We start from the raw sequence: 16,016 nt of genomic DNA on the forward strand, positions 1-16,016 counted from the left end.
TCATGAGCTCACACCATCCCGTGATGGCAAAATCATACAAATGAAAGACGCCTTTTGGGGGGCTTCAACATGCTCAACAATGCACCAATTTTACCAAGTGTGTCTATTCTATTGAAACTGTTTGCTTTGTAAAGGTCTCAATCATGAAATTGATTGCACATGCTCATCAAAACAAATTGGACATTTTGTTTTTCACATTTTCACTATTTCTTACCTCATCTAGGCAGCGCTCATATTGCTTTCTCTGGTTGTCATTTTCCAAAGACAGAGCAGAGTTTTCAGCCTGGAAGAGCCATATGGACAGTCCATCAATAACAATGTATTCAGTATGACTGTGGATTAACTCATAGTAACTATCGCAGTGGTGACAGTGGATCATTTTGCTCAATACTAGGTTGATTATAATAGCGCAAAAATGTTTTGGAGGGCAAAATTCTTTGGAGGGAATGTTGGTGGAGAGCATAAAAAGGTCACGTCAGCCCCAAGGCTCCCAATCAGAGTGTAGAAAAGGTCAGACGCGTCCAAGTTAGGAGTTGGAACCCCGAGTGAAGTGTCGCGTGTTTACTGCAAACACATGACACTGTCGACTGGTGCATCCTAATGTTCTTATTAAATGAGTGATTGGCATGTTAAGTTTAATGAGCTGCCGAGGAATACAGCCAGGGAGAGCCAGGCTCCTGTTTCGCTGCTGATATGCGCCTCAAAAGTCATCACATAAACAGGAAGTCTAAGGTCTCGAGTTAAATTAGAAGGTTTTAGACTGGTGGCAGCAGAGTTTTCTAGTGGTTAGTGCTTGGTTATTGTTGCTTGCTGCCACATTTCAAAAATATGCATGAAGGGTTGAATGTGAGTGCGAATGGAGATCTGTTGATATATGCCATGTGATTGGCTGGAGACCCGTACCCCCTTCTCTCATTCAATGTAAGCCGGGATAGGAAGCAGCTCACCAGTCATTCTATAAGGAAATGCGCTACAAAAAAAATGGATGGATGTAAAGTGACCTAGTCAATCTCCAGACCTAAACCCTTAAACGCAATATTGTCAAATCGTGGTACACATCCCTCTAATTGTATGTCATCTCCCTCGATTGGTGTGCAAAGAATCACTGAATTAAAGTTTCAAATTATTCATCATGTTATATAGTTTGGTGCAAAATGTTTGACAACCACTGATATAGACCATGCAGTGACAAAAAACTAATTTTCTATCACAGTGGACACTGAGCCCCCATTTTCCGCAGTCAAACCACTCTGTTAATTACCTCAAGAGCTTTGAGTCGTTCTAGCAGGGAATTGCTGTTAAAATTTTCCTCCAGACCACCTCCAGCCTCCAGAGACCCCAACGTTTCAGTTTCTGAAACTGCCGGCCCCTCTAGACTGTCTTGCTGCTTCCACATTTCCTCTAACAGTTTGTCCTGGAATGCAGTGAAAAGAAACCAAGGACACGTTGGGTTTACCATGAGTTCTTCAACTTCATTATCAATACATTTACATACTTGTATACTTACATACTGAAGAGAGCGGGGGTCCACTGTATATGAAATTTTATTTGTTTTGTACCTTGTATGCCTTCATGAGGTCCAGTGGGTCCACCTTGGTGCCATCCAATGAATCCTGGTTCTGCAGTAGGGTTCGCACAGTCTCCTCCATTCTGAGTTTTGACAGGAAAAGAAGAATACTGGTAAAAATTAAGGACCAGTAATTTTTGCTAATTATCAATGGTGTTAATTTAGCACTTCTATGACATAAACCCAACTCCAGCTGGTGGTCTATTACAGGGGTTCACAAAATTTTGGCTATCCAGGGACCCCATCATAATCCTTTACCAATTCAACATGTCTGCATGTGTATCCCTTTTTTTCAGAAGGAAAATGAAGTTATATTATAACAACAAATTCTTGTTCATTTATTTTTTAAATAAAGCCATAAGGTTATGAGAAGGAAGCCATATTCCTCCAAAGGAGAAAGAAAAAAAATCACAACCTTAACAAAAACAATTAAATTTTATTGGGATAAAAAGTCAAACCAATGAGAATGAATGTCATACAGTATAACAAATAAATATCAAAGTATCACAATTCTTGAAATAGTACGCCCTTTATTCTGGGAAAGACAACTTTACTAAATAGATTTAGGACTATATATTTTTTTTAAAAACCCTCCTTTTTCTCATGAAAATATTTCTGCAATAACCCATTTAAAAAAATCCATGTGATGATCCTTCACAATCACAAGAGTGCTTTAACTGGTCCATAGTTGCAGTAATGATAATAGTAGTGGTAGTAGATGGAATTTATATAGCGACTTTCAAGTGACTCAGTCGCTTTACATAAAATAAATACACTGACGTGTGAATAGGGTAAAAAGCAGGAGAAGTCATTGGATGATTGTTTATTTTTTTGCACCCATAATTAGATACTTTTCCAACAATAATTTATTACAAATGACTTCACTCCCTCCTAACCCAACAAGCTACATACAGGTTGCGAACCCCCAGGGGTCCATGAACCCCAGTTTGAGAACCACTGCTCGAATACATTTGTTCACCACTACTGAACAAAAACTCCATTAAAGCAATAAAAATTAAGCATATTTTGGAAGGTTAATAGCGACTGATAGACACACACAAGAAAGTGTGAAAGCATGTACTGTACTAAGTTGTCATACTGTGAATGGTACAATTAATAATGTCTTTTGTACCAAATGGACTTTATAATGATGTTTGACTGATAAACAAGTTTATGTGAAGAGGGGATCATTCACTTCGGAGGAACAACTACACACATCACTACACACTTTGAGTGTTTGCAAAATGATTATGATTGGATTATCTGCCCTTGACGTGACCGGAAGATATACAAGGCCTATTAAAAGTATTGGAACGGAGAGGACTAATGTTTTATTATTGCTCAGTGATGTCAAACACATCCTGTGCAGGCCAAAGTCGGCACAAAAGAGAGCTTCAATCCAGTAATTCCATTTGTTCGGATGTTTTTTTGTCCATACCCTATGATTATCTGAAATCAATCAAAGATACAATTGCCACCAGATTGCCACAGTGGGACAGAGAGGAAGCATGAAACATTCGTTTGGTTTGGGGTCATTGATGCAAATAAATATCACAATTTTCTTTAGATACTCGTACTTATTGAATTAAGACAAAGGTAAAAACACCATTTTATGGTTCATAATAACTATGATATGACTCATGGAACAGCCTACTTGACATCAAATTACAGTATGTGGAACTTCACTTCGTTTGATACTGTTGCTAAGCATGTATTGAATTTTTTAAACAAGAGACTAAAGGAAGTAACGCCCCAAAACTCACAGAAACAATAAAGGTATTCATTAAAGATGAGATGCCAAAGATTTTAGACCGGCCAAGTCAAATAAACACTTTAACACTATGGAACATGACTTTTACTTGCTAAAACAGAGATAGAATAAAGTAGGTCTCTCAATTTTAATCTGAAACCCAGTCAAAAGCGAAATAAAGGAAATTGCGCCACTGTTCCAATACTTTTGAAGTGTTTGAGACATTTAAGGACAAATAACGCCACAGGCTGTATAGTTTAATTCCAAACACATAAAGTCCCCTTTTAAAGGTCCACTACACTGCAGCCTTGTAAAACCTTCCCGAAAGTTTGTGTCTCTCCCCGTAGCTTGGCTGGGGGCTAAAGTGGCTGTCAAGCAAATGAAAATTTGCTGCTTTGACTCCCGGTGAACCCCAGAATTGTCCAAGTAATAAAGACACTCAACGCCGCATTGCTCCTGATGCTGTGTCATCATTGACTGGCCATCGTGAAATGACAGGAAACTTCTTCTCAAAGGTACTAGTAGGGAGAGAAAAAATGAAATTTGCTAAACATGTATATCAAGACAAGATGCATGAAAACGTATTAAGTTAAAAAAATGCACAAAGATTCAATTTGACAAGATCATTCAAGGGGTTCTTCCAAGATGAATTAATCCCAAAGATTTTGTCTGGTTTATCATTGCCGGTATCTTTAATTGTATTTCTTTCTGCAGATTTCACAGTCCTTGCTCTAGAACACCTCACCAATTTCATACCTTGAACATACCTTTAATTTGGGATTGTGTTTATTTTTATTTTTTTAAAGGCCATATATGGCCTGAAAGAATGCCGATGAGACAAATGCCTCTACAGTATAGTATAAGGTCATTGGACAAATACAAACAGAAGTTATTTGATTGGGAACATTGTCAAGCCTTTGATATTTTGTTTTGGAATGTTTTAGCACTACAGTTACTTTGTTAATAATACAATATGTAGCCCAGAAGAATCCTCTAGAGCTTCACGGATGATTTCCTGAGGGGACCAGTGTGTTTTCAGGCATAACAAGACTAATGAGAAGTTGCATGTAGAGGGGTTTGCGATTGCAATTAATTTGGGACATTGTATAAAAACGGAATATAATGATTTCCGAATCCTTTTCAACCTACATTGAATTGAATATACTCTAGAGACAAGATATTTAATGTTCAAACTAATTATCATTATTGATTTTTGTTGCTATTATTTTCCCATTTTGAATTTGATACCTCCAACATAAAAAAAGATGTGGTAGAGGAAACCGAAAGAGAAAGTTGAGGAATGCTAAAACAAAAAAAAAAAAAAAAAACCACCTGTATGAAATATTCCATAGGTGAACGTCCCTCAAATGGCACTGAATTGAAAACAAAAAATGCATCACATTGTATAAAGGATTTTGCCATGTGGGCTCAGGACCACTTGAGAAAACCCCGACCCAGATAACACAGTTTGTGGGTACAGCTACATATTCAAGTTAAAACGCTAAAAGAAGGTAAATAAAAACATACCAACAAAACTCCAAGACACCGCTGGCTTCTCCTCGAAAGATAAACAGACACAAAGAGAAAATTTTGCTCTGGTCCTACAGGACTACATTTGAAATTGTTTTGGGAAATCATGAATGGCAAGTCCTCTGGGCCAAAGAGGAAAAGTACCATCTGAATTGTCATCAGTGCGAAGTTCAAAGGCCAACATCTGTTATGGTAATGGGTCGTGTTTGCGCCCATGACCTGGATAACTTGCCCCTTTGTGAAGACACCATTAATGCTAGAAAGTACATGCAGGTGTTGGAATAACATAGCGTGCTGCCATCCAAGCAACATATTTTATGGACACCCCTGCTTTATTCAGCAAGGCAATGCAAACCCATATTTTGTATAATACACAAGCATAACTTCGAAATAAAACATTGCGAGTACTACACTAGACGGCTACCTGTCCTACAATTGAAAATGTCTGGCACATTATAAAGTGCAAAATTAGCCAATGCAGCCCCCAGACTGTTGAGCAACAGAGATTGTTCATCAAACAAAAATGGGAAAGACTTTCACCTACAAAGTTTCAACAATTATGTCCTCAGTTCCCAAACACTAATGGAATGTTGCTTAAAGGAAAGGTGCTATCACACAGTTGTTGTTTTTTTTTTAATATACAGAAATCAAATTCAAATTACTGAAGATGATATATCATTTATAAGTTTATCTGTTTGAACATTAAAAAGCTTGCCTTTGAAATAAATCTCCCAACTTCACTGGAGTTGGAATTAGTTTCAGAAAACGAACTCAGACATTGGACATCACAATTAGCAGACTTGCCGGCCATGCCACTATTTTCTTTCTAAAGTAGAAAAGTGATTCTCTCGTTTGTAACTTGATCAATTTGCCAAGTCATTTTCTGATACGTTGGGTCAGTAACTGAAATACATTCTTCATATTCTTATTCAACAGATCACCACAGAGCTCATCTCACACTTGGCTGAGCATATGCGGAGATGGTCAAAGTTCATCGCAGTAGTCTGCCCACACCGCAAGAGTTGGCCCGCTTGCTTGTTATTCCTTTTCATCACACAGAACGATAATCAATACCACAGTCAAAGTCAATGGAGAAGTTTAAAAAGATGACATTGCATGAAAGTATTACTTAAAATGTCTGTCAAATATATATGGATTAGTTCTGAACTTGGCCATTACTGAGTGATTTTTGCAGGGGGGGCATTATCTTCATATATTGATCCGCCGAAACCAATAAATCAATATGTGGTGCCCATCTCAAATAGAGCAATGTTAAATGACATTAATTAGTCATGAAAATAGTTCTACTACATCACATCATGTTCAAGTCAAAGGTTCATAAACATGGGAGATTATAGGTGTGATTTATTAAAATATCCTTATGACAATGACATTGCTTCCCCTTACATATTTTTATACTTTTTTTTTTTTAATCATCTGTCCCCTGCACAGACTCACAACAAGAGTTCTGTGATCAGTTCATTCAAGGCTACGGTTCATCTTCAAATAGAAGGCGGAATAAAGTGGTGTGTATTTTTAGAAAGAGAAAAACAGAATTAAAGCAGTAAGTAGCAATGAATGTGGCCTTGCAACCCTGTTTTCACAGCAAACGATTGATATGATCACGGAATTTTGACACATGACACAGGACGGGGGCAAAAGAGCTTTGCAATGTCATATGTTTAGAATAGTTGCCTCATTTGGCAAACTCCCTTGTCTGAGTTTGTCAAGCCCTGGAATTTGTCACAAATGTCTGCACTTCAACCAAAATTGTCAACTTCCTGTTCAATTTTTTACTTTCTTTTCTGTGCTTCCCAATTTCATGTCAAATAGTGAAAGTGATGTCCGGAGATTATTATCTTTTTTATTTTTATTTTTTTTTAGGCAATTTTACCTGGAGAAGTGCTGCTGCAGTGTCACCATCTGCTGGGCCCTCCACCACAAACTTGGCCTGCTTCCCTTCCCTCCTCACACAGATGTTGCTTTTCCTCCAGGTACTGAGGACTACTGAGGATCAGGATCGGTGGCTGCAGGGTACAGGCATAAACACTTTGCATGTTGTTGTTGTTTTTCATGGTGCGGATTTTAATTGCTCTGAGAATTACAGAGGACGTGAAGTACATCTGTTTTCTTCGCATAGCCCTCCATACAACTCCAAAGTGAAGTTTCTGTTTATTTATAGTGGAATTAAATCACAGATAATTGATGTGAACATTTCCTCTCACATTCTAGTGCATGGTTTTGGCAAATCATGGATAGTAAACAGTATGTTCATCAAAAGTTTACACTTTTGTCCCCTTTTTATCTCCCTTGTGCTCACAAGTATCCTGGTGACAATGTGTGTACTGTAATTTCCGGCCTACAAGCCATGACTTATTTCACATGCTTTCAATCCTGGGGTTTGAGCGGTGATGCGGCAAATTTGTGCAATTTTTCTAACGGCCGCTAGGGTGCGCTCGAGCGGAAAAGGTAAGAATGAAAATATGATATAAGATATAAGAATATATGTCCCGAGGAAGTGACTTTTACCGGCCCACTGGTTGCGTCAGCGCTGTGCTAGCGTTTTCCTATTGTGCTACTGCTGTCTCAGTGATATTTACCGGTAAGCGCTAGCGTTAGCGCAGCACTAGCGTTAAACTCTTTCTGTGTACCGTTTTTCTTTGTAAGTATCTTGTGTTTCAATGAGGGGGTTCCATTTTTGGACACTTGTAGCGTTTACACAGCTGCGGCTTATGTATGTACCAAATGTATTTCCTTGACAAATGTACTCGGTGAGGGTTGTAACCAGGTGCGCACTGTAGGCCGGGAATTACAGTATTTTAGGAGTCCTGGACGTGACCTTCTCCAAAAACTATGAAAAACAAAAAACATCTCAAGCCACCAGATCAATTGCAAATTTGGTGGACGTGTGTGTGATGACAGGATGCATGAAAAAGTCACATGGATCAATACCGAATTTTAAATAGGAAGTCAGCCATTTTGGTTTGAAGTAAGGTACACATTTCGGTAAAATTAAGGTTTAAATTTATAATGTTACTGTACAAAAGAATATCATACCCCGAAATCAGTTTTGCTCATCAACACGAAATTGGGTGGACAGCTCTATCACAACAGGACGTGTGAAATAGTCAAAAGGACCAATCCCTAAAATTGAACAGGAAGTTTTTTAATTCGCCATTTTGGGAGAACTCTGGGCCTCAAACTTTGTTAATAAGTATTTAATAAATTCAACCTCCAACATTAACGGCCATTAAAACAAAATTGGGTGGACACGTCCATCATAACATGAAAAAGTTTCAAGGACCCAGGCCGGAAATTGAACAGGACAGTCATTTTGGTTTAAAACGCAGCCATTTTCTCCGAACTTTTGATCATCAGTGCTCTCGGTTTTCTTACTATTTATTCTTGCTATTATACTCATTCAAACATACAACATATTAAAGCTAATCATATGCTCCAATGGATGCATTGACGTGGATAAGCCATCAGAAATGTCCACTAAAGTAATAATAGTTCCTTCCCTCAGAAATAATCTGGGTCAACAGTGATGCCACTTGCGCCTCTGGCCACTTCTGACTCACAGTAACACTTTTACACACCGATGCACCCAAACTAAAGATACACAACACATGTACTACTCCTAGTTAAGTGAACAAGACACAAAATAACAAAGAATGACAAATGGCAATAAGTACTTTTAGAAAGAAATTAACCTCAGGAGGTTTACATTTGAAGAAAGTAGTCGAGTTGCTGCTGAGAAAATATTGATCAGCACTGCCATCTAGTGGTGGTTAACGGAAACCACCACATAGGGAACTGACAAAATCTTTCATGCAGCACTTATTGCTCGATTTGAAGGAATAGTATTGAAATTAACCCTCCTGTTAAGATTTTTCTTCATTTGGTGCACCAGAAATGTCCATGTGTCATCGTGACCCACGCCATGTTCAACCATCAGTAAATGAATACAAAGAAACCAAAATACGAACACACAGCAAAACCATTCATTACTATTCAATCAATATGTTGTGCATTATGTTTTGAGACCATTAGCAAATCCCAATAGTGTATATTGAACACTGCTGTTATGTTACGGGTCAAATAGGTGGCCTGTGTTAATTTATTGATTTATTTTTTTTAAGTGAAGAAAAACACACACACACACATATATATATATATATATATATATATATATATATATGAAATGTGAACGATGATCTTGTGATCTCTAAATGTGCCCAGTAGATGGAGATGTGTATTCATTTACACTTTGTAATCTTGTATCATCAGTCAAGTGCCGGCTATTTAACATTTTAATAACCCCTCTCATTTCTCCATGTGTTTTGGGGTATGCAAATAATAATAAAAAAAATAAAGCCAGGCTCTCGTACCCTCCTTTAAACACTTGAAGCCTCACAATGATCATCAAACTATGACATATGGTGAAAGTCTTAAACAAGAAAAAAAAAAAAAGCTTTTTTGCAATTTGGTGTTGCTCATCTGTCCAGGATCCCTGCTGCTGATAAGGGCTCATTTTCTCTAGTCGGTTAAAGTTGAAGTACGTATAAACCCTGGAATTTGCTCAAAATAGCTGCCTTTCTCATCAAGATGGCCAACTTCCTGTTCAGTTCAAGGCTTCGGTCCGTAAGTATTTTTCATGCGCCCTGTAATGATCGACACGTTCACCAAATTCTATGTCAATCAGTGACTTTCTAATACTTCCTGGGAATCACCGGGAAACGTTGAAGCCCCCCGGCAAAGAATAATAGAAACAGCTTCCAAAGAGAACTTTTGTACTGCTTGTTCCCCTAAAAATGTGAGTAGCCTCATGTGTATATGTCACACATGAGTCACTACTTGTGAGTGTGACCTCGGCAATTGCACCTCTGCTGACATTTGCAGACATGTCTGCGAAGAGAACCCTTATAATGATTTTGGGGGTGCATTTCCAGATGGTTTACAATGGTACTTCCTATCTATGACTGTGGTTGCTGCGCATCAATGACGTTGAGTTACACCTTTGTCCTCATTTAAAATGTTACCAAAAGCCTTAAGCAATCAAGTCTATGACACACTCATACACGACCTAGAAGATATTCATGACCGATCGGGTTATATTAAACAAATACAGTGCAGCTCAGCCAGTGGCTTGCGAACATCATGGCTAGCGATGTCCTTTTGGCAATATGTCAGTCTCATTCTTTTCTAACTGGCAATGAACAGTCAAGTAGCAAGAATATACTGGAAATGAACATTGAAATTCAACGTGATTAGATACTTTACTGTAGGGGACAATGTTACCATGTCTTCTCAATTTCAACGCCATCTTTAACTTGTCAGTTTGTGTATTCCGTCTTAAAAGTGCATTCGAAATGTTCTCGCTAATTTCCTACAAACACCATTCAATAATGTCAACCATCCTGTCTCGTCTACTTTACAACCATTTCAAACTTGTCATTCGAACAACATTTAACAATGTCATCATGTCCATTGTTGTCAATTCACAATTTTATTTTACGTCACTATGTCCAATTTCAACACTTAGGCCTACTTTATCATGTCTCATCAATTTCAACATCATTTCAAACGTGTCACAATTTGTAGTTATAGCACGGTGTCCTAATTAAAAATTCACAGTCACCCATTTAAACACTACCACTATTGTATCAATTTCAAAATAATATCAAACTTGCCAATATACCACTAACTTTATTTAACAATGTCACCCTGTCTTTCAACATCCACTAGTCAAATTTAATTCGACAACACATCCATCCATCCATTTTCTTTCCATTCTCACAAGGGTCGCGAGGAGAGCTGGAGCCTATGCCAGCTGTCAACGGGCAAGAGGCGGGTTACACCCTGAACTGGTTGACAGCCAATCGCAGGGCACATGGAGACAGACAACACTCACAATCACACCGAGAGGCAATTTAGAGTGTCCAATTAATGTCGCATGTTTTTGGGATGTGGGAGGAAACCGGAGTGCCGGGAGGAAACCCACGCAGGCATGGAGAGAAAATGCAAACTCCACACAGGCGGGGCCAGGATCGAACCCGGTTCCTCAGAACTGTGAGGCTGACGCTTTACCAGCTGATCCACCGTGCTGCCACTTCGACAACACATTTGATGGTAATTTCATTTAAGAATGTCTTCCATAGACACCATCACAGTGTCCTATTGATTTCAATATCAATTTATTTTTATCTTGCATGTTGTGAAAATTCATCACAATGTCCAAATTTTTTAAGTGTCACTCTTGCTTATCAGTTGCATAATTTTCAAATTTGTCCAATGTCATTGAACAATGTCACAAGCATGTTCAATTTCAAAGGAGCCAATTTCAGTGCACACACCGGCAACAATAACTCCATTTATCAATGTCACCCTTTACAAAAACTGCTCCATTGGGCTGTGAATACAATTATGTAAATCCCCTGAAGACTAAATCTAATTTTAGACCCCGTAATGTAACATGTAAAAAACAAAGGGAAAATGCTGGTAAAAATGGCTTTGCCAAAACAGCAAAGACACTGTGAAACGTGATTAGCGGTACACTGACCACAGCTTGTCTCCTTTTAGACACGTTACGGTTCTGTCATGCCACAATAAAGCCTCCCTGCATTGTTGCGTATGCACTATAAGGGCAGCTCGTGCCCGTTCCACCAGCTTCATTGGGACAAACCGGGACATTCATGCCGCTTAACAATCAAAAGCCAAACAAAGGCAGCGCGTGCTGACTTTGGGGACAAGGAAAGAGCTCCAGTGTAAATAGTGTAATTATACGTCTTCCTTTCTGCTGGGAGGGGAGGGAAATTGGTGCAATCAAAGCACCAATTGAGCCTCTGGCATGGACGCTAGAATGAATTAAGGACGAGGCCTCTGGGGTATTGAGAACACGCATGCAAGCACTCACTTTGACACGCTGACATGCAGTCACATTGGCATTCGCGTTTACAGGAACTTTACATCAAATTGCTTACGCTTACACTATTTTGTCATTTAACAATGTAAATGTCTCTTAACTGGTCACTTTTGGGAGTTATCTTGTCCTAAAGGTACGTACGTAATAAAAGCTCTTGCTGGTTACCATTAAACACCACTGAACAATGTTACCACCATGTCCAACATCAATGTTATTACCATCTTGGCAATGTTTGTAATAGTAATCTTATTGTCAATATACATTAAAAATGCTCGAGCTAATTGACATTCAAAACCATTTAACATCACCATGTCTTCAATTTCAGTATACAGTGATTTGAAATGTGATAATTGCTTCTAAAAACTGTCATCAATTTCATTACCATTTCAAACTTGTCTGCCTCTGTTGTTATGTTGTAACTGAATGTGACATTTGTGAGCATAAGCGGCTTGGAAAATTGATGGATGAAAGTGCATTACACCTTTTCTTGCTAATCGCCGTTAAACTCCAATCAACATTACCTCTACGCTATTTTAACGCCATTTTAAACATCTCAGCGCCATTTAACGTATTTTGTAACGTCACCGCATCTTGTCAAATTTCAACATCGTTCATTATTTAGGTCATTTCCGAGTTCATAATGATTCATTTTGATAAAAATAATTCTATCCTGTCGATGAAAGCTGAACATTTTGAAGTTCTCTCCTTCATATCCATAAATACTTTTTTTTTTTTTCCCTGGAGATATTTTTAGTCGTTTTTGAACACGGTTGACGTCGCAAAGGTTGTTAGCCCGCTGAGGCGACGTTATCATTCTGTCGCTCTCAAAGTCTAATCTGCTCCTGCAGCATGAGTTTTTTTTCCCAAGCAAATGAGTTCAATCTTTGAGCGAAAGCTATTTATTGCCGATCTGCTTTATAAAAATGTATATTTGATTTGTTTTTCTTCATTATGAGAACAGTCACAATGATTTCAGATACAGACAACAAATGTTGTTGTTAGTATTTAAATCATTTGTATAAAAGAAAGAAAAAAGGTTGGGTATATGAGTTTTACTTTTACAGGTTACACTATTTAGAGAAAATAGAAATTAGTCCAGTGGCACGGTGGATCAGCTGGTAAAGCGTTGGCTACACAGTTCTGAGGTGCTGGGTTCAATCCCGGCCCCACCTGTGTGGACTTTGCATGTTCTCCCTGTGCCTGTGTGGGTTTTCTCCGGGCACTCTGTTTTCCTCCCACATCCCAAAAACATGTGACATTAATTGGACACTCTAAATTGGCCCTAGGTGTGATTATGAGTGCAGCCGTTTGTCTCCATGTGCCCTGCGATTGACTGGCAACCAGATTAGGGTGTACCCTGCCTCCTGCCCATTGACAGCTGGGAAAGGCTCCAGCACTCCCCGTGACCCTCGTGACGATAAGCGGTTGAGAAAATGAATTGATGGAGAAATTAGTCCCGGGTGTACAATGTTCACATTATTTTAAACCTGTCCATTTCAAGGCATTTCAAAATAATTTTATTTAGCAGAGGGGTTGCGTCAGGCATCCGGCGTAAAACTGTGCCAAACAAATACACGCTGTGGCGACCCCTAACGGGACAAGCCGAAAGAAGAAGTCAATTAATTTAACATTGTGACCTTGCCCGAGGTTAACATAAATAACATTCTTCCAAACATGTCACTTTCATCTGACAACGCATCTAACAATTTAATTTTACAAGATCACCGTGTCCTACCAATGTCCATTTCAACTGTCAATTTCAGTCAACAGCTTTATTTAATAATGGCATACTTTATTATCAGTTTAAACATTTTCAAACATGTCAGATTTTGAAGCTAAAATGTCCTAAATGGGTACGAGAAATGAACTTGTTTATTGCCATTTAACCCAATTTAATAATGTCTCCATGTCTCGATTTCAACATTATCGATAAAATTCTAGTTTGGTCAAATGCATTTTCATGCAACAAATGTCACCCGTTCAACATTGTCGCTGTCTTATCAATTTGAACGTCATTTCAAACTTGTCAATTTGATTCACCAAAGCGTTTACAACTAATTTCATCCATCAATTTCATTTTATTCTAAAGATTGACTCGAAACGCGATGTAGGTGATATTTGCAGCCCCCAGCTCATCACCAGCTTGTCTCGAGCTGTAGATCTGTCATTTGGATTTTGGATGTGGACCGGATGTGCCACTTGGGGGGTCCTTACAGCGCTGTTTGCGCGATGTCTTGTGACAGCTCAGACCTTAAATTTAAATGTGGGTTAATTTACCAGCACAACAAGCACAGAGAAGCAATTTTATGCACTATTTTATGTACATGGTTATAGTTTGCTAGTTATCAATCTCACAGTGTCTCATCAATTTCAACATAATTTCAAACTTATTTTCATTTAATAATGCATTTCAGAATAGTTTTGTATAACATCATTTAAATGTCTCAATCTTCTCAATAGGAACTTAATTTCAAATGTGATACCACTTGTGGCTTGATCCTAAAAATGTATTCAAAATGCTTGTCAATGATATTTAATGATGTAATTACATTTGATACCTAATTGAAACATGTTTTCAAACTTGTTAATTGCACTTCACAGTAATTCTATTTAAAATTTAATGTCACTACTTGTCATCAGTTCCAGCATCACAAAACATTTCCCATTTATTTAACAATAAATTCAACAACTTCATTTATTAATGTCATACATTTAGCAATGTCGCCGATGTCCAATCTCCACATAATTTCAAACTTGTCCATTTCATTTAACGATGCAATCCTTTTATCAATGTCAGCATGTCTCAACAACTTCAACATAATTTCCGATGAGTGATGACCTTCAAGTTGCAAACCAGGAGTTTTATTCGACTCTGTATTACATGTCAATGACCGTAATTCTGATCTGTATTAATGCAAATTGTATAAAATTAAAGCCATCCTATACACTCCTTCACCGTTTCCATCCAAATCCACTCTGCCGGTATATAAAACCACATCTGGACCCAACTCATTGTATTGGTCATATAGAGTAGCCTATAGAGCCTTCTTTACATAGATCCATCAGTGCATCTACAAACAAGCACTTGGTGGGTCCCTTTAACCTCTGGGCTACTCCTGCCAACCCTCTCACCTTTTAAAATTTTTTTTTTAAAATATGGCTACACAATTGCGCTCATTCGGTTCTATCGAATCCATTAGATTGCTTCATGGTGGACTACGCTGAACTCCTCGCCCTGACATAATGGTCTTCTTTTGTGGAGGCTTTATCTATTCAGAGGTTTATAAGATCATACTTGTGCTTGACATTCTTAATAAAACATAAAGTGGCAGACTTGCTGGTTTATGAATGGCTCTCAAGGTAGTTACCGTGACAACCAAGCATCAGCATTCCCCCAAAGTGCCCTAACTAAATGTTAGTATGGTACAGTGGGCACAATGACAGAATAAAATGGAGACTCTTTAAGCGACTAGGAAGGAATGGGAGGTGTTAGAATAGCTTTTATAAAGCACAATCTTTGGCCAAATTCTCGAGTTGGTGTTGGTCAAAGGCCAACGTCCATGAACACAAAATGGCCGACTTGCTGTGTAATATCAGGTATGGCTTCTTGAGGCATTATTAGGATTCCCACACAGTTTCCAGGCAGAAGACGCCCCACTCCAACATGATTGGTTCCTATTTTACAAGAAGGGCAGGACACGCAGATGTGACGAGATGACCATCCCAAACAGATTTGTATAAAGCAAAAACAAAGAAGTTTGTTATGGTTAGGTCGACGGCTACTGCTTGGGTTTAAGGTGGCGTAGGATGGGTCAAGGTTAGGACTAGTGTGGGTTAGGGTTTGCGGGAAATGTTAACGCTACCACACTTACTTAAATCACAAACTCTACTACTTTTTTTCTGTCTGGAAGCAGTCGGGCGTATTCTACAGGGATACAACAGCCAATCATAGTTGAGCATCTTTCAACAGGGTCTGTGAAACAGCAATATGGGAGCAGAACTATGTGGGAATCCTAATATTGCAAATAAGAAGGACAGGACTTAAATGTGTGGTTAAAATGTTGCCACCCAATTTCATGTCAATCCCTGAAACTGGTGTCTGGGGCTGATTTGTTTTTTTTTTTGTTTTTTTTTCTCACAAATGACTAGTCCTGTAAGCCACTCAAACATTTTTAAACTACGATGGCCAATTTTCTGTTTCATTTCAGGCATGTGTCTTTCACATATTTTTTTGCACGTTGTTG

General features: G+C 38.5%; 1 protein-coding gene across 2 annotated transcripts in view; it reads right to left on the reverse strand.

The window, feature by feature from the left end:
- LOC133512065 (nck-associated protein 5-like) overlaps window positions 1–16,016 on the reverse strand; it is a 45,175-nt gene that overhangs the window by 21,488 nt on the left and 7,671 nt on the right. For both annotated transcript variants that reach the window (XM_061841321.1, XM_061841322.1), the window contains 4 exons: window positions 6,742–6,874; window positions 1,560–1,650; window positions 1,262–1,414; window positions 215–283 (listed from right to left, as the gene is read on the reverse strand). In XM_061841321.1, coding sequence (XP_061697305.1) covers window positions 215–283; window positions 1,262–1,414; window positions 1,560–1,650; window positions 6,742–6,770 — 342 coding nt within the window. In that variant the 5' untranslated portion in view covers window positions 6,771–6,874. The remainder of the gene's footprint in view (window positions 1–214; window positions 284–1,261; window positions 1,415–1,559; window positions 1,651–6,741; window positions 6,875–16,016) is intronic.

This window comes from Syngnathoides biaculeatus, chromosome 14, assembly GCF_019802595.1.
Source record: "Syngnathoides biaculeatus isolate LvHL_M chromosome 14, ASM1980259v1, whole genome shotgun sequence".
Taxonomy (NCBI): Eukaryota; Metazoa; Chordata; class Actinopteri; order Syngnathiformes; family Syngnathidae; genus Syngnathoides; species Syngnathoides biaculeatus.